The sequence below is a fragment of the Schistocerca americana genome, chromosome 4 (assembly GCF_021461395.2).
Source record: "Schistocerca americana isolate TAMUIC-IGC-003095 chromosome 4, iqSchAmer2.1, whole genome shotgun sequence".
Taxonomy (NCBI): Eukaryota; Metazoa; Arthropoda; class Insecta; order Orthoptera; family Acrididae; genus Schistocerca; species Schistocerca americana.
In genome coordinates this window covers 438,163,322-438,188,323 of record NC_060122.1, presented here as the reverse complement: position 1 = coordinate 438,188,323, position 25,002 = coordinate 438,163,322, and the positions used below count along the sequence as shown (strand labels likewise).

Here is a 25,002-nt window from a genome sequence, read left to right as displayed (position 1 = left end):
AACATAAGCACAGATGGAATGTATTATTGAATAATTTTATTTTATAAATAGATGCATGGAACAAGCAATCCTCATCTGCAAAGAACTGGGAGATTTGCGAGAAGTGTCACAGCTGGCACAACGTGCCTGCAGTCTTTACCAGCAGCACGGGTCACCTGATTCTGGGGCTGCTGCCCTTGATAAGGCTGCAAAGATGTTAGAAGCAACTCAGCCAGATCAGGCACTGCGTTTGTATCAGCAAGCAGCAGATGTTGTGATGGTATGGAATATTTTTGTGCAATAATTGTTTTCTTACTTGCACTGAAAATTTATTTCTTGGCTGCCTCTCACTGCATAGAAGAGTCCTCTGTTTTCATTAATTTGGTAACTTCTATTAAGAACTTTACGTGTTCTGATCAAAGGACACCACCAGTTTCTTTATAAACTTGCAGTTACTGATAAATCAATTATGATTGTGAAATGTAGATTTCCAGCTTGTGGTTAAAATCTTTTATTCATTATTGTTTTGTTAATGATTTTGAGATTAGATGTTATCATTCTCAGGCCTCATGCTGTGTTATTAATGGGAAAAGTCCAACAGTGACAGGTCACATTACATTATAATACAATATTTAATTAAGTGATCAATATCATACAATTTGTATTGCATCAAAATAGTATATCAATTCAACATTTCTGTACCTTATTGTCCCAGGTGCCACAACATTTGTTTATGTGACTGACTTATGTGGGCTTCAGAATTGTTTTCTGCTGATCCTACATTGAAGGAGAAAAATAATTACTGTCATTAAACACTTTCCATTATAGAGGCCAAGTCATGCCAAGGAAGAATCAGAAGTTGCAAATATTGTGCTTTGAAGAATTTGGTGATGGTTCCACTAATTGTATGACAAAATATGGCATAATTAGGACTGTATGCATTTGCTTGGTATGCAGCTACATAGTTATGATTTGGAAAGAATTTATTAAATGAGTGATTTTTTTATTTATTTGCTGTCCATATACGTCAATTTTCAAAAATTGTCTTAGTTTTAGTTCACATATATATTGAGTACAAGGTTGTACTAATTGTACTTATCTTACCACTGAAAGATATATGTATATATTGATATAAATAGTGAAGATCAGAAATTATCAGTTTTCTGTTACAAAAATGAGGTTACGGCTGTATAAACTAACAGTTCTACAAGGAGACACTACAATTTGAAATACGACAAGTGGCTATAAAATAACAACACTATTGCAACTCTTCAGACTTTACCGACAATCTAATGACATTTTGGGTTGTCGGGTGTTCTGCCGAATATCAGCGTCATATCCCCCTGCGGGTCCAGGGGTTAGAATAGACCCAAGGTATCCCTGCCTGTCATAAGAGGTGATCAAAAGGAGTCTCACACTTTTTGGCCCTATAAGCTCAGGTCCCATTTTATGGTTTGACCTGCCACTTTCCAAATTCTGCAGAAATGTGGACCAAATGCGGGAGGACACCTTACTTGGTGCATGAGTTATCCATACTGCCCTTAGATTTGATCTCGTAAACCTCGTCATGGCTTTGTATCTCCACTTGCAATTCAACTATTTGGGCGAGGACACTTTCTGGGGTATGTCAATTCTTCCCTTGTCTCCTGTCCTCTTTCACCCCATGACAGTATTGGATTTCTCTGCGCCCAATATCCAGCACGGTACCCAGTCCGTTGTGGGGCTGTCATGAACCCATGTGGTGGTAGCCCCTTGACAACACAGGGATCGCATTGATGATGCCTGAGTTGTAAACTCCCCACATATGCCAAGGAGTAGATGCCTGTCTTCCTGGGGCATCAGGACTCCCTGCAATGGCCATCATGCCAGGTGGCCTTTGCTGTGGCTGGGTGGCGCCCCCATGGGGAGAGCCCCTGATCGGAGTGGGTGGCATCAGGGCAGATGACCCGCAATGAAGTGGACTAAGTCATTTCTTGCTGGTGACTGTACGGTGCCAGCAGTCTTTAAGAAGGGCAAGATCGAGTACAGTGCTGACAGAGATGACTCTAAATCATTTCCTTCCCGTGCTACACCATGGGAATAACGTAGGGATACGGAAAGAAGAGAACCAATTCACCTCGGTATTTAGTCTGTAGCGGAATGGATGGGGACTCCTTTCTACCTATGAAACCTCAATTTTTTGTTGAACATCTTGAGGATATGTTTGGGGAAGTGACATGTTGCCCAAGATGAGAAGCGGTGCAGTCTTGATTCAGACAGCATTCCCAGCCCAATCTCAGGAGTTACTCACTTGTGACCGGCTGGGTGATATTCCTGTTTTCGTCACTCCTCATTAAAGCCTCAACATGGTCCTGGGGATTATTTTCGATTGTGACCTCCTCTTGAAGTCTGATGGCGAGCTCTGCACCAATCTGGAATGGTGCGGCATTCATTTCATCTGGTGCGTTTATGGGGGACCCAAAGACAACAGGTTTGCGACCGGTGCCTTCATCTTGGCCTTAGAGAGTGATTCATTGCCTGAAAAGGTTATGGTGATGATTCACTGCTGTGACATTAAACCATACATGCCTACCCCTATGTGGTGCTTTATGTGCTGGAAATTTGGGCACATTTCTTCCCGCTGCACTTCCAAAGCCACATGTCAAGACTGCGGACGTCCACTGCATCCAGATACTCCCTGTGTGCCTTCTCCCACTTGTATCAACTGCAGAGAGCAGCACTCCCCCTGCTTGCCAGACTGCACAGTACTCCAAAAGGAGTGGAAATCGTGGAGTACAAGACCCTGGACCAGTTGACTTACTATGAGGCTAAACGTAAATTTGAATGATTATATCCTGTTCAGTTGATGTCCACATATGCTGCAGCTACATTACCATCGCCATCATAAGTACCACTCGTACCACATTCTGTGCCACTAAGAGTGGGTCCTGTCGGCCTCCAGAATACATCCGCTCCCTTGGTGGTAGGGGGAAAATATCCTTCCTTTGCTCTCAAAGTACCTACTTCAGGAGCAAGACCGCCCCTCCCCCAAACGCAGGGGACATCGGTCCCCTCCCCCCAACCAGAGAAACAACAGTCTCCTCCAGCTCCTCTCGTGCAGAAGGGGTGTCTTGGGAGCCTCTCTCCCAAGGTCTCCACTAATGCCACAGCGGACAGTCGCCAGTGGCTAAAGGAGCCAAAAGCTGCTGGACGAAGAGCTTCACACTCTTCCTCCATACCTGAAGCTACTTCAGAGAAGTCCTCCTAGCAAGCTCCTAAAGAGAAGGGAGAGGGCAAGTAAACAAAGACGTGTGCTAAGTAAAAGAACCCTCCGGTGGCCCCAACGCCACCACTCCCTACCAATTCTGCACCTGTGGATGAGGTGGAGATCTTAGTGTCTCCTGAGGGCCTGGATCTCACTGCTTCCTCATCCAGAATAGGAATGGATACAAATATTCAATCAGTGGTAGCAGGTGACCCTGAGGTGTAATCTGCCTCCTTGCATGCTTCATGCCTTCCCAGCCTCACAATAATGTCATCCCCAGTGGAATTGCTGCATTTTTTTCCACCACCTGACTGAGCTATGGCAACTGTTAAGCTTTACACCTGCTTTCTGCAGTGCCCTCCAGGAAACCTGGTTCCTGGCAATGCGGATCACTGACCTTTGTGAGTATCAGGGATATTACAAGAACCATAGCGACTATACTAGAGTTTCAGGTGGAGTTTGTGTCTATGTCCTGAACTCAGTATGCAGTGAACCCATGCCCCTTCAAACCCCTCTTGAAGCTGTGACTGTCAGGATAAGGATGATGTAGGAAATAACTGTGTGCAACGTATATCTTCCTCCAGATGGTGCAGTACCTCTGAACGCATTAGCTGCACTTATTCATCAATGCCCTAAACCTTTCCTACTTTTGGGGGATTTTAACGCCCCTAACCCCCATAACCCCCTGTGGATAGTGACCACCGTTTGCTGGTAATGTACCTGAGAGGGACTAAGGATAAAAAAGGCACAGAAAACCAGGAAAGACGTGTAAGGGTATGGAAGTTGAAGGAGGAAGAAAGCAGGCTACAGTACCTACAAGTAGTAAAGGGAAGCATCCCAAAGGATGAACCAAAAACAGTAGAAGAGGAATGGGGTAGAATCAAGGGAATATTAGTAAGTGTGGTGGAAGCAATTTGTGGGAGGACAAGCAACAAAAAGAGATGGAAAGTATCACTCTGGTGGAATGATAAAATAAAGGATATAGTACAGAATAAGAATAGAGCCTTTAGGGTATGGTTCCAGAAGAGAACAGTAGAGACAAGAGAAAAGTATCAGGCAAGAAAGAAAGAAGCAAAAAGAGTGGTGGCGGAGCAAAGAAGAAAGTGGATTGAACAGTGGACCGTAATGGTGGAGGAGTATAGTGAAGGTTCAAAAAAAGTTTTATATGGGATGATTAAAAGTAAGAGGAAGAATGGTACGACAGATTATGCTCGAATGGTGAACAAAAGTCAACAACATGTAGAGAATAAGGAGGAACTCAAGAATATGTGGAAGGAGTATTTTGAAGAACTCCTGAACCTGAATGGAGAACTGGATGAGGAGGAACAAACGGAGAAGAAAAAAGAGGAGGAACAGCAAATAGAAAAAGGCCTTGCATAGGGAGAAGTGGAAGAGGCATTGGGCAAGATGAAGGGAGGGAAGTCACCAGGTCTGGATGAGCTAAGCATAGAGATGGTGAGAGCACCAGGAGAGGTGAGGATACAATGGCTATATCAAGTAATGAAAATTGTTTGGAGACAGAAGGTGATCCCAGAAGACTGGAAGAAGGGAATAATTGTCCCGATCTTTAAGAAGGAAAATAGAAAAGAGTGCAAGAACTATCAGGGGATAGCATTGACAAGTCATTGTGCAAAGATTTTTGAGAACATTTTGGAAGCACAAATTCAGGCAAAATTGAAAGGAAGAATGAGAGAAGAGCAACATGGCTTCAGAACAGGAAGGTCCACAGTGGATCTAGTTTTTGCTGTAAGACAACTGCAGGAACACCACTATGAATATGGAATAGATCTACTAATGACCTTCCTGGGCATTGAAAAAGCATACGAATGTGTGAAAGATCTCCATGCGGGCCTCTCACAGGGACTATGTGGTTCTCTGCCGGTTCTGCATTGGGCATACATAGCTAACACATGGCTACCTCCTCTGTTGGGAGGACCCACCATAGTGTCACTGTGGCTCACATATGAATGTTGTCCACATCTTGCTGGACTGCCCACTTTGTCGCTCTGCAGCGGACTATTAACCTTCCCAGTACCCTACCTTCGGTGTTGGGCGACAATGCCTCAATGGCAGATTTAGTTTATGTTTTATTCGTGAGGTTTTTTTTTATTGTACCATCTAAGAGTGAGCATTTAGCCTTCTCTCTGAGGTCACCACCCTCCCTCCATTTTAACTCTGTTGCACTTTCTTTGCATTTGTTTGTCTTGATGGTTGTCTTTTCCCTACATGCTTTCATCTCACCTTGTCCTTTTGGGGTAGACATTTTAATGAGTTGCGAGTGGCTGGCTCTTCCTCTCTTTTATTGTGATCAGCCAGCCCAGACCATATGCTCTTCTACTTTTTCTTGTGGCGTATGTTTTCCCCATTTTTTATTCATTCCATTTGTTTTCTTTTTAGGTGTGGTGTTGGGTGTTTTTGTACCTTGACCCATACTTGCATCAGGAAAGAGGTACTGATAACCCTGTAGTTTGGCTCCTTTACATCCTAAACCAACCAACCAACCAACATCTTACTTACACAATATTTCAGTAATGCAGTTTGTTATCTGTATCAAGTGTGTCCTGAGACTGCTCCTGAAGTGGACCTGGACCAGGTCGCACCTGATGAAGGTTAAGAGTTATGTTACCGAAATAACCTGCAAATATGATGCTGATAACCGACAGAACACCCGACAACCCAAGATGTCAGTGGAACTATTGCTGTAAAACTTTTTGTTTAAGAAACCTATTTATTTATTTGTTTATTGTCTCCCCCAATAAACTTCCCTCCTCTGTCCTTACAATACTCCATGTGAATTTTCCATTGGAAACCATGGAGGAAGTCTTCCTCTGTGAGCTTTACGCATGCTGCTCTTTCTTTCACTGCTTCAGTGTACTGAAGTCTTGTTCATTTCAATGCAGACTTGACTTTGGGGTATAGATAAGCCACATGGTGCCAGGTCAGGTGAATAAAGTGGTTGGTGTAACTATGGGATGCTGTACTTTGCTAGAAATCTCTTAACAGAAATGCGGTATGATTCGATGCATTGTCATGATGCAGAACCAATGACTTGTCCTTTCACAGTTCGGGTGGCATTTTCTTATTTTCTCTCAAGAGTTGAGCAAGAAACTCAAGGTAGTAATCTTGATTAATAGTTTGACTTTCAGAAACCAAGTGAAGATACACAATTCCATCAATATTGAGGGGGGGGGGGGGGGGGGGACAATCATCACTTTGAATCTCAATGTGCTGGTTTGAGCTTTTTTCGCTCTTGGTGAAATCATACCCTTCCATTACATTAATTGGCATTTAGTTTCTGATGCATAAGTGAAAAACCATAATTCATCACATGTTATTACTCTTTCCAAGACATTAGTATCATTTTCAGTGGTATTCAAAGTGTCAATACATAAATTTTCATGAGCTTCTTTTTGTTTGATTGTGAAAATTTTTGGCACCAATTTTTCTCACACTTTACTGGTGTTAAACTGGTTGTGTAAAATTTGTCTTGTGCATTCTTTGTCAATTCCTACAGTTTCAGCAATCGATCAAATACTCATCCGATTATCAGATTACCTACTTTTTCAACATGTTTTGAAGGATGTCCCATGTGTGTCATCTTCAGTGTCTTCTCAGTGCTCTTGGAAATGCTTGAATCATTCATAAACTCGCATATATGATAAACAATCTTTGTCATAAACTTCTTTCAGTAAAAGCATATCCATTCATTACCCAATTCTTACACTAATCATTTTTCCATCAAAGCAAAATAGCAGCTCTTACACATATGGAGGCCACGACCACACTAATTTGCAAACAGACTCCAGAGATGCTGCATTCGACTGAGAAAGCTTAACAGCTATTGGTTGTTCATCTTTGATGCATGTGTACTTACTCTGTGACATGGTCAGTCCCATTATTTTATAGTCACACCTCGTAGTAAGTTGAATAACAGTGTTTCTCTCTTAAAAAGTGCTACAGTTTATTCTTTAAGGTGTGTAAATTATGTCTTAAAATCAAATAGTAGTCTGTTGTAAAAAATGTCCATATTTTATGTTACTGCAGTCTGCAGCTTTTTTATTACTTGTGTTTCTGTCAAAGTTTTCTCTTCCCCTGTATGTTGTAGTTATGTACATTACTATTCATTACATTATGTTCTGAATAGTTCATGAGATTGTAAGACTAGTTTCAAGCCGTGTCCTGTAGATTGTCAATGTTAATTTGGCCTCTCTGAACAGGTCTGCAGTGACAGTCTTGCCATGGTGCAGAATGTGGTGACCATGACAAGAAACGTAGAATGGCAGGGCTCCCGCGTAGTGAAGTCTCATTTTGGCTCTAGTTTAGTGAAGTCTCATTTATCACTCTTGAACATTACTGTTCAGCATCTGAAGGCATTTTGTAAGACACTGCCTAACCAGTAACAATTTACTGAAATTTGGTGGATTTTCCTGATCAGAGGACTGTATTCTAAAAATTGATATCTTTTCTTCTAATTTCAAGAGAAAAAGGGCTAGTACAGCACTTTTTCTTCTTCTCATGTAGGATGCTTAAGTATAATATTTCTCAAATTCTGATAGCATCTATGGATCTTTTTACACTTCCCCACAGTTTTTTCTGGCATAAATTTCTCTCTAATAAAAATATTCCAACCATCTTCTAAGGATTGTGGATACTCAACCAATATACACGCCATTCAATTTATATTTTGGATAACATCAGCCCTTTCAAGCTGTCATAAACAGAAAAGTTAAAACTGCAGTAAAATGCAGGAAGGTATGTAGAGGATCAACAGTTTGCACAGAGATTGGCAGCTGACATGGAACGTGGCTAAATGTAACACACTGTGCTTAAATGGAATAGTAGACTCATTACTGTTCAACTACACTACAGACAGTAAATCGCTGGAGATTGTAACAGACATGGAATATGTGGGAGTAACTATATTTTGTAACTTAAAGTAGGATGACCAAATAAAAGGAGATGGCGTACAGATTCATTAGAAGAATCCAAAGGAAATGTAATTCAACCATCTTATTCTTGAGTATTGGGTATCAGTCTGGGACTCATTCAGGCATGATTAGTGGGGCGTGGGGGAAGGGGGGGGGGGTGAGACAGAGAGAGAGAGAGAGAGAGAGAGAGAGAGAGAGAGAGAGAGAGAGAGAGAGAGAGAACAGCCCATTTCATCATTGGTTCATTTAGTAAGCACAGGTGTTGAAGATGTCCATCAAATTCTAGTTGCAGATGCTAAAAGAGAACATTGTGCAGCATTGAGGTTTCCCGAATGTTTATTTCACGAGTTGGGCAACGCATTACTTCCTCCTATGTACATCTTCCAAAAGGACCATAATGGGAAAACTGGAGAAATTTGAGCTCATTCAGGGGCTTACCAACGTTGTTCTCATCCACCATTATTGATTGGAGCAGAAAGGGGTGTAAGTCATATTGACATCAGAAGTACTCTGCACCACTTGCCTTTTGGAGTACTCACTTACATGTAGATGTGAATATGTGCAATTATTCTTTACATTTGTAGTCTTAACTAAAAAAAGCAATCTTCTCTAAAGCTAATATTAAGACATTAAATTCATACAACAAGATTTACTGTTGAATTCCACCAGACAGCCACTCTATTAGTGCTTGGTCTAGATTTACATACATTCCTTGAAAAAGGAAGACAATAATTTGTGGAAAGTCTTGTGTAAGACAAGAATGCTGTCAGTTTTTATAACCGAGTATTAATAATTTTTCATACAATGTTATGAAATTTCCAGTTAGAAGATAGTCCCAGGCAAGGCGCTGAATTTGTCAGCAAAGTGGCTCGCATCATGGTGAAACTTCAGATGTAAGTAGAAAGAATAATTCTGCTGAAGCATTATTGAGTGATAATTTGAGAATACGTCTTTTGATAGACAGCAAATGAAAATTACTAGCATAATTATCTATCAATCACTAACAGGAATCGAGTAAAAAAAATACTTGGTAGTAAATTTTTTTACCACTTGCATGTTAAATTCTTTTAGTAAATGTGATGCCAAGATTGTTACTATCCTTGATGTGTAATTCACATGTGCTACATAACACTAATGCTTACTTTATAATACATTTGACAGAATCTTGTTGATAGAATTGTAGAATTTATGGCATTCAACTAAATTCAGCTCATGATTATGTATGGGTTTTGACCCCTTTAGAACAAGTATATTTTGTTTACATTAGGCAGCTGATTCATTCCATAAATGGTCAGAAATGACACGTTCCAAATGGAAACTCTCAGAAATATTATGTTTGTTACAAGAAGGTGTCGGGGGCTATAATTAAAGTGCAGCTACTCACAGAGGACTGATGTGGGCTGTTATTATCAGATGGCAGTGACACTTGGTGTGTAAATGTGTTAATGTGGAACTGTTTTATACTGGTTTAGATTTTGGCAAACAGGTGTAAATCTGGGATTGTACAGCATCTCATAAATGTCTTCAGTGCTCATATTGAACAAGTTGTGTAAGCAGCTGTTGATATGAGGGTTGTCCAGAAAGTAAGTCCCAATCGGTCGCGAAATGGAAACCACTGGGAAAATCCGGTAAAGCTTTACACAGATGTGTTGGGCAGTGTCTCTAGTATGCCTGTCGATGGTGTCGCGTCGCGCTTTTCAGTTTTGAGTGAACAGTGGGCATGTAAAGATGCATAGGGAATAGTCTCCCGCCAAGTATGAGGGCCTGGTTAGAGATTTCGCCTGTGTCATGCAGCCCACATAACACAACTGTCCAGAAGTTCCTTCTTCATGCCAATTCTCGGCCGCACACTGCAGGGGCAATGAAGACACTCCTGCAGTGTTTCCGATGAGAAGTGTTTGATCACCCACAATACAGTCTGTAATTGTCTTCCCCTGAGTGTCATCTCTGCTCACAAGAACCGCTGGCTATGCAGACAGAATTTTTCCACAGACAACGAGCTGCAGACCAGTGCAGATAACTGGCCGAAAGCACAGGTGGCTGCTTTCTATGACAAGGATATTGGAAAGTTGGTACAACACTACAACAACACTTGAAGTTGAAGTGGTGACTATGTAGAGAAGTAGGTAGAAGGTGTACCTAACTGTTGCAAATAAAATGTTTCTGGTTTTCACTGTGGTTTCCATTTCACAACCGACTGGAACTTACTTTCTGGACAACCGTCGTATTATCAACATTATGCTCTTCTCACTTGTTTGATCTTTTCTGCTTATGTCCTGTTCCTAATCAAATACATATGGGAACATTTCTGTACCTCGTTCTTGCATTCACAGCACCAGATTTCCATCTTGGAACTAATTTTTTCCAGTGTAAATTGGTTCTGCAGTAATGCATTAGAACATCTACAAACTTTTGCTCCCATACAATAATTATAGCCCACAATGGACCTCAGTGAATAACTGCACTTTAGTTATGACCACTCAGAATTAACTGCACAAAACAGAGAATGCCCTTGTTTCCATGAAAGAAGTCTTCGTTATCACACACAGATGTGCTAAGAGATGTTAGATTTTGCTGGAAATAACATTCCATAAGTTCATGGTCATTCAGCAGAGTACTTAATGAAATTGATAAGTTCATGTTTTAGCAAAGAGCCCTGGATCCATAATGCTTGGCTGGTATACTGCAGTCTAGATGTCAATTTTTACAATGTGAAACTGGAACTGACACATCAGAGAAATCAAATCATTCATCACTGGAGTACTATGTCCTTACAAATGTCCACTATTGATGTCACTGAGTTGTTGGAACTATTCAAAGTATTTTTCTGCATTATTGGTTTCAGAGGTGCTGTTGTGTAATTCCTTTGTGTGTAGCTCACTGTCTGGTGCAAGCTTTTTCTGGTGGGCACCATTTCAGTTATTTGCTTCTCTGATGTGCGGATGTGTAGTGTCAATGTCTGTCACATATGCTTGTTTTGTGTATGGTAGTGTAATGTTGTAATTGTGGTAAAGGTGATGGAGATGACAGAGAAGGAAGAGTGGAAACCTGGTGCCATCACATAGGTTACTCCTCTTCAATATCACCAAGGCGGCTCCTGAGCTTTACACCTTCATCCGATGGACAGATTGTCAACAGTGTCAGAGGGAGTATGATCTCCTACTCTCCTGTACAGGAAGGTTCATCAGTTTTGTCGGGTGGTAGTTCCAAATGTCATTACATATCCCAGACAGCCTATGCTGCCGTTGAGGCCTGAATTTAAAGGAGACTCGCAGAAACACTGTGCTTCCACTTAAACACTCTGACATAATTTAAACTGCAGTATGGTTGCATACTTACAATACCCTTACCACTTGTAGTCAGTTCTAGGATATAAGAGAAATTTTGTTTTGAAATCTTCATTATCATATCTGATTAAGAAATTAAGAAAAAAAGGAGTAAAGGGGCAGACTCATCAAACAGCAGCAGCAGCAGCAGCATTGAGTTGTTAATAGGCATACCCAAAAGACAAAAAAAACCTTCAGTGAGCTTATGTGGACACTGTGTGTGTGTGTGTGTGTGTGTGTGTGTGTGTGTGTGTGTATGTGAAGTTATTCTGAAAGCCAGCAAGTTTTATTTCTCTTTTGTATGTGCCTATCAATGACTCAGTACTACTGCTGTTTGGTGAGTAGTAACTCTGATTTACAGGGAGGCTTTTATCATGTCTTTAATTTCAAAGTGTAATCAGAAGTTAGTTGTCTAGCTACAACTCATTTGAACAAACTCCAAACTTCTGGAAAATAAAGTTTCAGTATATAAGCTTTAACACTCCTGGGACAGCATGGAGCCCACATGCAGTGCCTCAGACAAATAATATGAAACAAGATCTGTTCCATGATATATCCTCTTACATAATAATTAAACCTTTGAAGTTCTCGGTAATTTTTTAGGATAACAAATGAACAGATCTGCTAATAAAACTTGTTCATTTATATTCAAAATTAGTAAAAGATTTCATCATCAGTCGATGAAATGATTTATTTCCAAAACTTTGACTACTAAACATCTGGAAAATCTCATACCTCACACCTGCCACCTCCTTGTAAATAAACAAGTGTTTGATTGCTAAACAACTTCCACTGTGAAAATAGTGTTCATTAATTATATTATACTCTATAAATTGCTCTTCAGCGTGTGTCTTATCCTTTTCCTTTTCAGACCAATCAAAAGTCTGTCTTCAGCATATACAAAATCATGTACAACTGTAAGTGGTTTTATTATTGTCTAGCACAACCAAATGAAACAGGTAAATCACTAATGCAACAGTGACAAACATGTAGTCTCTTTTGTCCAGTGTACTGTAGTAGTTCCATACTATATCAGAAGACATGTTACCACATATGGTCTTGAAAGTTTCACTATTACTATTCCTCTTCCTCAAAAGAGAAGTCAGTTTGGCCAGTGTTGTACAAATAAGAACAAGGTACTAAACTTTCCACTATAAAGTGTTTTCAAATTAAAATTACCTCTGCGTAGAAGAAATGCAAACACTTCTCACGTGTTCAAGAAAGAATAAAACAAACTCTTTCAATTACAGTTTTATTAACTAAAATGTTACAAAAGAATTTATCTTTTCTGATGACCCATTGTAGGTCTAGCATAACATCTGGCCATTTAGGGCAAGACCTCCATAGATAAGAGACTGTGTAAAGATTGAAGTTTCATCCATTTTCATTGTTCACAGTTCTTAAGGGTGCTCTGGTATTTCTTGTTACCAGTGTTCTTTATTGTCTACATCTCCACTCCACACCACTATCCGCACCTATAGTATTCTTCACACAAGTATAGACATTTTCAACACCACATACAGCCTCTTTCCTAAGTGTTGCTTTCTCCCTGTACAATCAGCATATATCCAATCATTACTTTTTGGGTACACCAACTTTTTAAAACTGAGCTGCAAAGTAAACTCGATTAGTTGACTCTCCAAAAGAAAGTAAGAATCGAAAGTTGCCTACAAACAACTACATTATCACCTCTAATCCTATAAGCATACACCAAATGCCATACCTTTCCCACGGCCTCCTTTCGTAACATACTCCTTCACAGCCCTAAAACAGTAACGATATTACAGATTGTCTCATCTGTATGGCTATCTTTCCTCTTATACTTCCATACTGTACAACATGAGAATATTTATAATCTCACATAATCTTATGACTTGGCTGAATAGTAAATAATTCTCCCATAATTAATAAATTTCTTAGGTTTTGCGATGTACTGATTTACTAGACAGTTTTGAAACACTGTGGATTATTATTGCTAATCTCTTATTCACTAATGCATGATCTTTAGTCTTGAATGCTATACATACTTTTATCTTTTCCTGGCTCCTGTTCAGTTAATACAACTACAACTGGCCTCTTAGTTAATTAAGAATGACCCCTCATATAAACTGTGAGTCATTTACGATTTTTTCACTCTTTTTATTACTCTTAATTAAAACTAAATCCCCTACCTTGTACTGTACAGGTGAATCTTTCTCCTATCTCGTTTTCCTTCTCTCAGCCCATCTCATTAGCAAATTATTCACATCATTGATGAGTAATTTATGTGCACCAGCATCCCACCGTAGCCATTCAACCCACTTCAGCAGTGATTCTCCTTCAGTTCGCTCTCCTATTTCCATTGAGAAAACCTTCGTAACTGAATGAAGCATCACATTTAATACCTCTTCAAATTCTATCACCGCATCTGTTCATTTGGAATGCCTGCCTGTGCAATTGTTTGACAAAACATGACCAATTTGCGCATGACTCATTCTACTGGATTCCTTTGGGAATAAAATTTAGAAATTAAGATATTGTTCACACCTTCCCATGTCAAAAATTCTTTAAACTCTTTGTCTAGAAATTGTGTCCCATTATCCTACAGCAAATTTTTCGGTTTACGCACATTTTAAAAATGTTAATTTCGTTATAACATTGTGAGAAGTTGCCTTCCTTAAAGGGTATAACTTTACTAGTTTGGCCCAGTATTCAAATACCATAAGTTACACATCATTCCTCCCCAGCTCAAGAGACAGTGGACTGTAAGAGTCCATGGCTGGTACACCCGACAAATTACATGGAGCTATGGGATACAATGTAGTGTGAACACCAATAGTTTGTACCTAAACTTTCTGACACATCTAACAGGTTCTCTGGATTTTTCTGACTAGGTGATTCATATTCTTAATGTCGTAAAATTTGCAATTTCGAATTTTCAGTAGTATCAGTATGACTTTGGTGCAAGGCATCTCTGTTTAAATATAAGTGACTGTCTTTGTTTTGTTCATGTTCTAAGTTTCTACAAAAATTATTTGTCATTTCTGTACATATTTACCTTCAGAAAATAAGTAGCAGATTTGGGCCTCTTTTTTTTATATTTGGTTCAATTGAAAATCTACAGGTATTTGAGACAGTGCATTGGGTTTGTATTATCTTGCTGCTTTATATAGTAATAGTAAAGCACAATTTCTGTAGAAAGAGAGCTCACTGTGTTAGCCTGATGTGTTGGAAAAGTTTGTTCTTTAATAGAAATGTCAATGCACTATTGTCTGCATATACTATCGTCTCATATCCCGCTAGTTGGTATTTAAATTTCTTGAAACCCACACTACTGATAATGTTTCCTTTTCTGTAATCACCCCAAATCGCCCCAGGGGACCCACTGCTCTTTTGTGGTATGTTTGTGGTGCGCAAGGACCCCGAGGTATTGCAGCCTTTCTTCTCCCCGGGCTGCATTCCCTTCCCCACCACATCCACTCCTTCCCCCCCCCCCCCCCCCCCCCCTCCCAACCCCTTTCTCCTTCTCCCTCGGTGCTTCCATTTATGACAACCCAGGTGTTCCCTTGGTTCTGCTTTTCCTTTTTGGTCATGTCTCATGTTGTCACTCACTCCGCCCCGCTTGGGATGTAACCGTTATGAAATTGTTTTGACAGTGTTAACCACGTGGGGAAGAACTCTCTCCCTGGTATCTCTGGTGTGGGTTCCTCTCACTACCCTCCTCCTCCCTTCCTTCCCCACCATAGTGCCAACCCCTTGTTAGGTCACCAGAGCTCACCAGTACACATAGCCAGTCCATGGGTCACATAACACATTGACGTTTCCTGTTTTGTAACTGCCAGGCTGAGCCTCCTGACAACACAGGGGTCACACTTATGGTACGTAAGCTGCCACTGCCTCGTGTATGCCTAAGAGTGGTTGTTCATCTTTTCAGGGAATTGGAACTGCTGGCAATGACCGCTATGCCAAGCAGCTTTTGCCATGACTGGGTGGGGCCCACAGGGTGAGCCCCTAATCAGAATGGGTGGCAGGGTGGACACTCTGCTCATGAAGCTCTGTACTTTAGACTGCTCTTCTGCAGCCGTCTCTTCAGACAGGAATAGTTCTCTCTCTGCTCCTACTTTTGATTCCTCTACTTTCCCCTCCCTGCCCAGCCTGTGGGAGGAGGGCTAGGCCAGCCAGGTTGGAGTGAAATCCTTTTCCCATTATTGGGTTTGTTCCGTGACAGATAAGGATACTTTCACTGCTACCAAATTGCTCTTTTTTGTAGAACATATTGGAGATAACTTAGTTGAATTTGACTCACTTGATAAGATGCGCTCTGGTTCCCTGCTGATTAGAACCTCTTCTACCAGTCAGTTACTTCCCTCTGAGCTTGTGACCACTTAGAAGACATCCCATTGAGCATCAATCTCCACCAGTCCTCAAATATTACCTAGAACATTATCTTCCACAGCCCCCCCCCACCCCCCCCACCCCCTTTTAAATACGAGGAACTCAGGACTAATTTGGCAGGCCATGGGGTTCTATTTTGTCCAACGAGTCCCAGTAGGTCTTAAGGACAATTGCAGTGATACCAGTGCTTTCATCCTGGCTTTTGAGGGGGATACTCTACTGGAAAAAGACAGTTATGGTTAACTGTAGCAATGTGAAGCCCTGTATCCCACCTCCAGTGTGCTATTTTTGATGTCTCTGTTTTGGTAACATGTCTTAGCAATGTGAGGCGAATCCTATTTGCTGCACCACTCATTAACTCTTTCCATGTGGAGAGTTCTTGCACTCCACCGCCCAAAATGTGTGAATTGTTCCTGACCAAATTCTCCTTGCTCAATGGATTGCCTGATCTATAAAAAGGAAAAACTCTAGATCAATCCTACTGTGAGGACAGACAGAAATTCAACCATCTCCACCCATTAACATCTAGCCTTGCTTCTGCTGCAGCCTTTCCTCCTCCTCCTCATCATCCTTCCTCCTTAGCTCCTTCTTGTCTCTCATCCCTTTCCTCATTTCTGGTGGTTTCCATTCCATCCCTCATGGAACCACTCCTTCTCCTTGGCCAGAGAAGAAACCCTCTTCTCTGACACCCGCTAAGGATGGGACTCCCTATAAGAACTCTCCTGTCCCGTGAATTGAGGACCAGAAGCCTGTTTCTTTGAGTCACACACAGGACCCCTGCTCGGTGGGCCTCAGGGCTAATTGTTCTCTTTCAGTTCCTGATATTGCAGTGACTTGGTCTCATCCCAACCACACCTCTTACCCTCCAGAGGAGGAGGAGGAGGAGGAGGAGGAGGAGGAGGAGGAGATGCATAAGTCTTCCGAGAGGAGCACTCTTCTCCACCACCCGCACCCCTGCCCTCCTCCCTCCTCCTCTTTTGTGACATACCTGGGGGTGTTGCCCACTTCCTCTCAATCAGGGTCTGATATTACATTCGTGGATGTCACTCCATCCTTACTGGTGATGGACACTGACTCGCCTCAATGACAGAGTTCAATGTCAATCCAGTCTCTTTCACTGGCACTATAATGGTTATTATCATCACCTCCTGGAGTTGCAATCTTGTCTTTCTCTTTACACTGTAGCTTGTCTTGTATTGCAGGAACATTGCCGAAACAGCGTCCGCCCTTTGCAAGCCTGTGGTGGTGTTTGTATGTTGGTCCACACGGACATTGGTAGTTTCTAGGTTTCTCTTCATACGGCGCTGGAAGTGATGGCCATTTTGATCTATTTGGACTCTGAAATCCACAATCTTTATCTCCTCCCAGATCAGCCTCTTACACTTCTTGCTCTCCTTTGACAGCTCCATGCTCTACTTCCTCCTCCACCCTCTGGGGGGTGGTATTGCAACCACTGACTGGGGTGACCTACTGGCAGGGCTTGATCTCTGCCTCCTCAACACTGTAGCCCCACACACTGTAGTGCAGCATACAACACTTTTTCAGCCATCGCTCTTTCCATTTGTAGCCCTGGATTCCTCTCCTCAATTCAATGGGGAGTTCATGACAATTTGTGTGACAGTGACCATTTTCTGACTGTCTTATCTTTTCTCCATCACTCGCCTGGTTGCCCTTACAGGTGGACAATTACTAATGCAGATTGGGATGTGTTTTCCTCGGCTGCTGTCCCAACTGTTCCACTACACGATGACACTGAAGATTCTGTATGGAGTTTGGGTGATGCTGCCCTTTCAGGAGCCTCTTTGGCGATTCTGTTATTATCTGGTTGCCCGCCCGACGGAAGACTGTCCATTGGTGGACCCCTGAAATTGCTGCGGCTATTAAATATTGCTGTCATGCTCTCCAATGCTTAAAATGGCATCCATCTCTTGGCCACCTCCTAGCTTTTAGACAGCTTTGTGCTCAGGTCTGTTATCTTCTTAAAGGCCCGAGATGGATTTGTTGGGAATAATATGTCGCTGCCACAGGAGTGCGTACTCCCCCTTCCTAGGTATGGGCAAAGATCAAGCTTACTTTTGCTCGCCATTCTTAGACAGGCGTCCTGGGAATGTCCATGAATGGTATTATCCTTACCAGCCCGGACTCTATTGCTGAGCATTTTGTTCGGCATTTCGCCATGGCATTAGTGTTGGTCCACTACCTGCCTGCATTCCATCTTCTCAAACACCATCTGGAAAGACTCCCTTTGTCTTTTGTTCTTCATGACCTCAATCCTTATAACATCCTGTTTATCAGGTGGGAATTTGCCAGCACCCTTGCTCTCTGTGCTGATACGGCTCTTGGACCAGAATGGGTGCACAAGCAAATGCTTCAACACCTGTCTGTGACCAGCCAGCGTCTTGTACGTGCCCTTTTTAACTACCTCTGGAGTGATCGGGAATTCCCTTCACAATGATGAGGAAGTGCCATTATACCAATTTTGAAATTAGGTAAATCACCGCCTTAGATGGACAACTATTGTCTGTCACTTTAACCAGTGTCCACTGCAAGTTACTTGAATGTATGTTGAGTCAATCGCTGGTTGGAGCCTTGATTTTAGGGATTTCTTGGCTTCAACCAAGGTGGTTTTCACTGAGTCTGTTATCTGAATGGTGTTTGTCTGACATCAACACCTTGTTGCAGATTTCTTTGATCTACATAAAGCTTATGACACTACATGATGCCACCAAATCCTTGCCACCTTATACAAGTGGGGCATCTGTGGCTCACTCCCTCTTTGTATGCTTATGATTTTTGCACTTATTTTTGTTCATCCACAATGGGCATTGCGGAACACAGACTGCAGAGAGCAATACACTGAGCATAATCTAACAGTTGGTTGCTTTTGCATTGTGCACCCGTTGTGCCCCAGATCACCCAACTACCATCTCCTCTTTCCAGATACCTCCTGCAGTGGCGGCCGAGGTCTGGGGTTATGATTGCCATCCGCATCCAGTCCCTCTTTTTTTTCTGAACACAAGCTGTCCCTTCCACCACCTCTTCTCCAGGCCTGCTCATTTACGTCCGTGATGCATCCCTCATCCACAACACTGTTGTGATCTATCACAAGGTCCAAAACATTCAGCTCATCCTGAAGCCCTCCCCCACCAATTCATCTTCATTCTCAGTGCATTTCGGGCTTCAGAAATAGTCCGTATTATTGGCTCGGTGGTTGCCGGTCACACTGGCTTTGCTTATGTTCATGTAGAATGTAATGAACTCTGCTACTTGCTCGATGGCTGCACTGTTTTCAATGCAGAGTTGTTAGTCATTTCTCACGCTCTCAAGGATATCCGTCCATACACCAGTGAGTGCTTCATCTGTAGTGACTCTTAGACCAGTTTACAAGCTCTTGACCAGTGCTACCCTTGCTGTACCTTGGTCCTGACTATCCAGGATTCACTTTTTGCCCCGAACAGTGTGGATGCTCATGGGCTTTGTATGGATCCTGTATCACACAACTTAAAGGCTGACAAAATTGGCTACTGACAAGCTACCTTTTAAGATTGGTATTCCAGAATTGGACCTTTGATCAATAGTATGCCATCATGTTGCAAGGGTGTGGAATATGGAATGGTATACTCTGACTTTGCCAAACAAACTATGACCGATAAAGAAGGCCACGAATCTGTGGAGGCCCACCATCCTGGCCTCTTGCAAGGATTCCATCTTTTGTCAGCTCTGCGTTGTCCATACTTAGCTGACTCATGGTCATTCCCTCTATCATGAGGATCTGTCATTGTGGTGCCCATTTAACAGTGGTCCACATTTTGCTGGACTGTCATAACCTAGCAGCCCTACAGCATACACTTAATCTTCCTGTCTCGTTACCCATGGTGTTAGCGGATGATGCCTCAGTGGCTGACTTGGTTTTATGCTTATTTGTGAAGCGGGTTTTTGTCATTCTCTTTAAGGGAGGGTTTCCACCCGTAGTGTAGGGGTAGTGTCTTTGAATCATAATCAAAACGTCTTTGGTCCCAGGTTTGAATCCTGCTGCTGCTTAAATTTTGATTAATAATCAGCATTGGCGACCGAAGACATCCGGCATAAGAAGTCGCCCATCTTTCTGCCAACGGTCTTGTCAAAGAGGGCAGAGGAGCGGACAGAGGTTCAGGGCACTCTCTTGTACTTGGGGTAGGAAACTGTCCCTAAGGATGGAAGAATCAGCAATGATCAATGGCATGAGGATGCAGAAGGCAATGGAAACCACTGCATTAAAGACATGTAATGTGTATTCACAGCACATGTGGCCTGTAATTGAAGAAGTGTCTTGATGTTCGTTTCTTTTGCAAAAGATTCCGGAATAGTCCCCCATTCAGATCTCCGAGAGGGCACTGCCAAGGGGAGGTTAGCCATGAGAAAGAGATTGAATACTCAATGGAAGAACAACATTCTACAAGTCAGGGCATGGAATGTTAGAAGCTTGAACATGGTAAGGAAACTGGAAAATCTGAAAAGGGAAATGCAAAGGTTCAATCTAGATGTAGTTGGGCTCAGTGAAGTGAAGTGGAAAGAAGACAAGGAACTCTGGTCAGATGAGTTTAGGGTAATATCAACAGCAGTAGAAAATGGAATAATGTGAGTAGGATTCTTTATGAACAGGAAGGTACGGCAGAGAGTGTTACTGTGAACATTCAGCAATAGGGTTGTTCTTATCAGAATCGACAATAAACCAACACTGACACTGATAGTTCAGGTATACATGCCGACATTGCAAGCTGAAGGTGAACAGATAGAGGAAGTGTATGATGATATTGAAAGGGTAATACAGTATGTAAAGGGAGATGGAAATCTAATAGTCATGGGAGACTGGAATGCAGTTGTAGGGGAAGGAGTAGAAGAAAAGGTTACAGGAGAATATGAGCTTGGGACAAGGAATGAGAGAGGAGAAAGGCTAATTGAGTTCTGTTTCAAATTTCAGCTAGTAATAGCAAATACTCTGTTCAAGAATCACAAGAGGAGGAGGTATTCTTGGAAAAGGCCAAGTGATACGGGAAGATTTCAGTTAGATTAAATCACGGTCAGACAGAGATTCCGAAATTAGAGACTGGATTGTAAGGCGTACCCAAGAGCAGACATGGACTCAAATCACAATATAGTAGTGATGAAGAGTAGGCTGAAGTTTAAGACATTAGGCAGGAAGAATCAATACACAAAGAAGTGGGTTATGGAAGTACAAAGGAATGACGAGATACGGTTGAAATTCTCTAGGGCTATAGATACAGCAATAAGGAATAGCTCAGTAGGCAGTACAGTTGAAGAGGAATGGACATCTCTGAAAAGGGCCATCACAGAAGTTGGGAAGGAAAACATAGGTATAAAGAAGATAACTGTGAAGAAACCATGGGTAACACGTGAAATACTTCAATTGATTGATGAAAGGAGGAAGTACAAAAATGTTCCGGGAAACTCAGGAATAGAGAAATACAAGTCGCTCAGGAATGAAATAAATAGGAAGGGCAAGGAAACTAAGACGAAATGGGTGCAGGAAAAATGTGAAGACATCGAAAAAGAAATGATTGTCAGGAGGACAGTCTCAGGGTACAGGAAAGTAAAAACAACTTTCGGTGACATTAAAAGCAAGTGTGGTAACATTAAGAGTGCAATGGGAATTCCAGTGTTAAATGCAGAGGAGAGAGCTGATAGGTGGAAAGAATACATTGAAAGTCTCTGTGAGGGGGAAGACTTGTCCGATGTGATAGAAGAAGAAACAGGAGTCGATTTAGAAGAGATAGGGGATCCAGTACTAGAATCAGAATGTAACAGAGCTTTCGAGGGCTTAAGATCAAATAAAGCAGTAGGGATAGATAACATTCCATCACAATTTTGAAAATCATTGGGGGAAGTGGCAACAAAACGACTATTCGTGTTGGTGTGCAGAATGTATGACTCTGGCGACATACTGTCCAACTTTTGGAAAAGTATCACCCACACAATTCCAAAGATGGCAAGAGCTGACAGGTGGGAGAACTACCGCACAATCAACTTAACAGCTCACGCATCCAAGTTGCTGATAAGACTAATATACCAAAGAATGGAAAAGAAAATTTAGGATGTGCTAGATGATGATCAGTTTGGCTTTAGGAAAGGTAAAGGCACAAGAGAGGCAATACTGACATTGTGGTTAATAATGGAAGCAAGACTAAAGAAAAATTAAGACATGTTCATAGGATTTGTCAACCTGGAAAAAGCATTTGACAGTGTAAAATGGTGCAAGATGTTCGAAATTCTGCAAAAAGTAGTAAGCTATAGGGAGAGACAGGTCATATACAATCTGTACAACAGCCAAGAGGGAATAATAAGAGTGGACAACCAAGAATGAAGTGAAGTGCTCGTATTAAAAAGGGGGTAAGACAAGGATGTAGTCTTTCGCCCCTCCTATTCAATCTGTACGTCAAGGAAGCAATGATGGAAATAAAAGAAAGGTTCAGGAATGGAATTAAAATTCAAGTTGAAAGGATGTCAGTGATAAGATTTGCTGATGACATTGCTATCCTGAGTGAAAGTGAAGAAGAATTGAATGATCTGCTGAATGGAATGAACAGTCTGATGAGTACGGAATATGGATTGAGAGTAAACTGAAGAAAGATGAAGGTAATGAGAAGTAGTAGAAATGAGAACAGTGAGAAACTTAACATCAGGATTGATGATCACAAAGTAGATGAAGTTAAGGAATTCTGCTATGTAGGTAGTAAAGTAACCAATGATGGACAGAGCGAGGATGACATCAAAAGCAGATCAGCAATGGCAAAAAGGGCATTCCTGCCTAAGAGAAGTCTTCTAATATCAAATATCAGCATTAATTTGAGGAAGAAATTTGTGAAAATGTGCATCTGGAATACAGCATTGTATGGTAGTGAAACATGGACTGTGGGAAAACCAGAACAGAAGGGAATTTAAGCATTATAGATGTGGTGCTACAGACAATGTTTAAAATTAGATGGACTGATAAGGTAAGGAATGAAGAGGTTATGCGCAGAATTAGGGAGGAAAGGAGTATGTGGAAAACACTGATAAGGAGAAGCGGCACGATAATAGGACATCTGTTAAGACATGAGGGAATGACTTCCATGGTACTAGAGGGAGCTGTGGAGGGCAAAAACTGTAGAGGAAGACAAAGATTGGAATACATCCAGTGAATAATGGAGACGTAGGTTGCAAGTGGTACTCCGAGATGAAGAGGATAGCACAGGAGAGGAATTCGTGGCGGGCTGCAGCAAACCAGTCACAAGACTGAAATACTGATGAAAAAAATAGAGGGCGCTTTAGCTTTGTCGGCCAATTAAGGGGTTGACTGGGTGCCCTGTTGCCTCCTCTGCACTGAATGGGCAGCAGCTCTCTGGGCTTGGTGTGTGATGCACCTCAACCCTTGCCCTTCCCACTCGTTTGCTCTTCTTCCTCCTTGTTGACTCAGTGTTCTTCATGTGTTTCTCTTGCCCTGTCCGTGTTGCTATTCTGTGCTGGGAATTGTTGGGTGGGGTACCTCTGGTATGTGGCGTGGGGTATGTCCTCTGTTGCACTTTCTGCCTTTGGGAGCTTCTGGGTGCTCACTGTATGGGGCACCTAGCCCACCTTTCTTCCTTTCCTCCCTTTGCTTCATTGTTTCTTTTTCTAGGCTTTGCTGACCTTCAGTAAATCTTGGGGTTTCCTTTCCTTCAGTTTTGCACATTAGGCCCTTCCTTGGTGTACAAGACTTGTCTGTTCGTAGGAGGGACTGATAACATCGTAGTTGGGTTCCTTTTATCATTAAACTAACTAATCAACAAATCTTTTCCGTAATGCTCCAATTTTGTTCATGTTGCATGTGCATTCCGCTAGAGAAAGCTATTGGCTTTTTCTCTGATGTGTGATCATCACATACTTCTGGAATATGTATCAGCCTCACTCATAATTCAATGCACCCACTGCCACATGGAAAGGAATAGCAAAATTCAGGTGAACCATTAGTTGGCATGCTGCCAGTGCTTCTTTTTAGTTTTGAAAATTCTTCATGAAAGTTTATATCCCAGCTCCATACTGTGCTTTGTTTTAGTAACCTCATCAAACATGGTGAATTAAACACTGAATTGACAAGAAATTTCCCGTAGAATCCCACCATCCTGAAAAATGATTTGTTTATTGTTAGAAGGATGCGTGCATTGCATGATAGCATTCAGTCTGTGTGGACCAGGCTAAATGTCCAAAGTACTTAACCTTATTTCTCCCAAATTGTGATTTTGACAATTTAATGATGACGTTTTGTGAACGTAATCTGATGAAATATTCACCCAATGTTTGCAGGTCTTCTCCCACATTGTGGATATTACTGCTGTATTGTCAGTGTATAGCAACACTTTACTTCTAAGCTTTTTGCCTACTGTTTTATCCAACATTCTTAAGAAAACAAAGACTGATATGTTTAGGCTGAATGGTAGCACTTGGCATTGATATGACCTTCCTTCAAACAAGAATGCCATATACTCATGTGAATTTTCATTAGGGCAATCTGCCATTAACCTTCTTCAGATCCATTGTGCTGATATAATGCACCCCTTCAAATTTCATGTGCAATTCTTCTATAACAGGGGGCCTATCCCTCTTTGGCTCTTGTATCCTGTTTGCAGTTAATGCATCCAGCACTATATGTACATTGCCTTCCAGTTTTCTAACAACTACTAATGGGTTATTATAACAGCTATTGGATGTTTCTATAATATTCCATTGTAACATTATTGTGATTTATTTTTGTGCTAATGGCTTCATTGATACTGATGCGGTGTAGAGTCTGACATGAAATGGATTGTGTGGCTTAATTTTCAATCCACAAACAAAGTCTTTAATAATGTCTGGGCATGTTGAAAATACTTTTACATATCTACATAATAAGGAAATCATCTTCTCCTTTTCATTAATGCCTAGGTTCTTTGATCTGTTAATGTTATCAGTTATGTCTGTTTCATTCTCTTGTACCATGTCTGCACCTAATTTGTGCCTGTCATTCTATTCGAGCATTGCTTCTTTCATTAAAGTGTAACCTACTCTGGCTGGGTTGCTTTGCACAAATGTATACCAGCAAAGTACTCTTGTTGTCCATATGTGAATGTTGCTTTTCCGTCTTGGAAGTTAAATGATA

General features: G+C 41.6%; 1 protein-coding gene across 1 annotated transcript in view; it reads left to right on the top strand.

The window, feature by feature from the left end:
* The window catches only part of LOC124613026 (gamma-soluble NSF attachment protein-like), a 139,592-nt gene that overhangs the window by 20,309 nt on the left and 94,281 nt on the right, over positions 1–25,002 (top strand). Inside the window, exons 5-6 of the mRNA XM_047141588.1 lie at positions 52–259; positions 8,974–9,044. Coding sequence (XP_046997544.1) covers positions 52–259; positions 8,974–9,044 — 279 coding nt within the window. The remainder of the gene's footprint in view (positions 1–51; positions 260–8,973; positions 9,045–25,002) is intronic.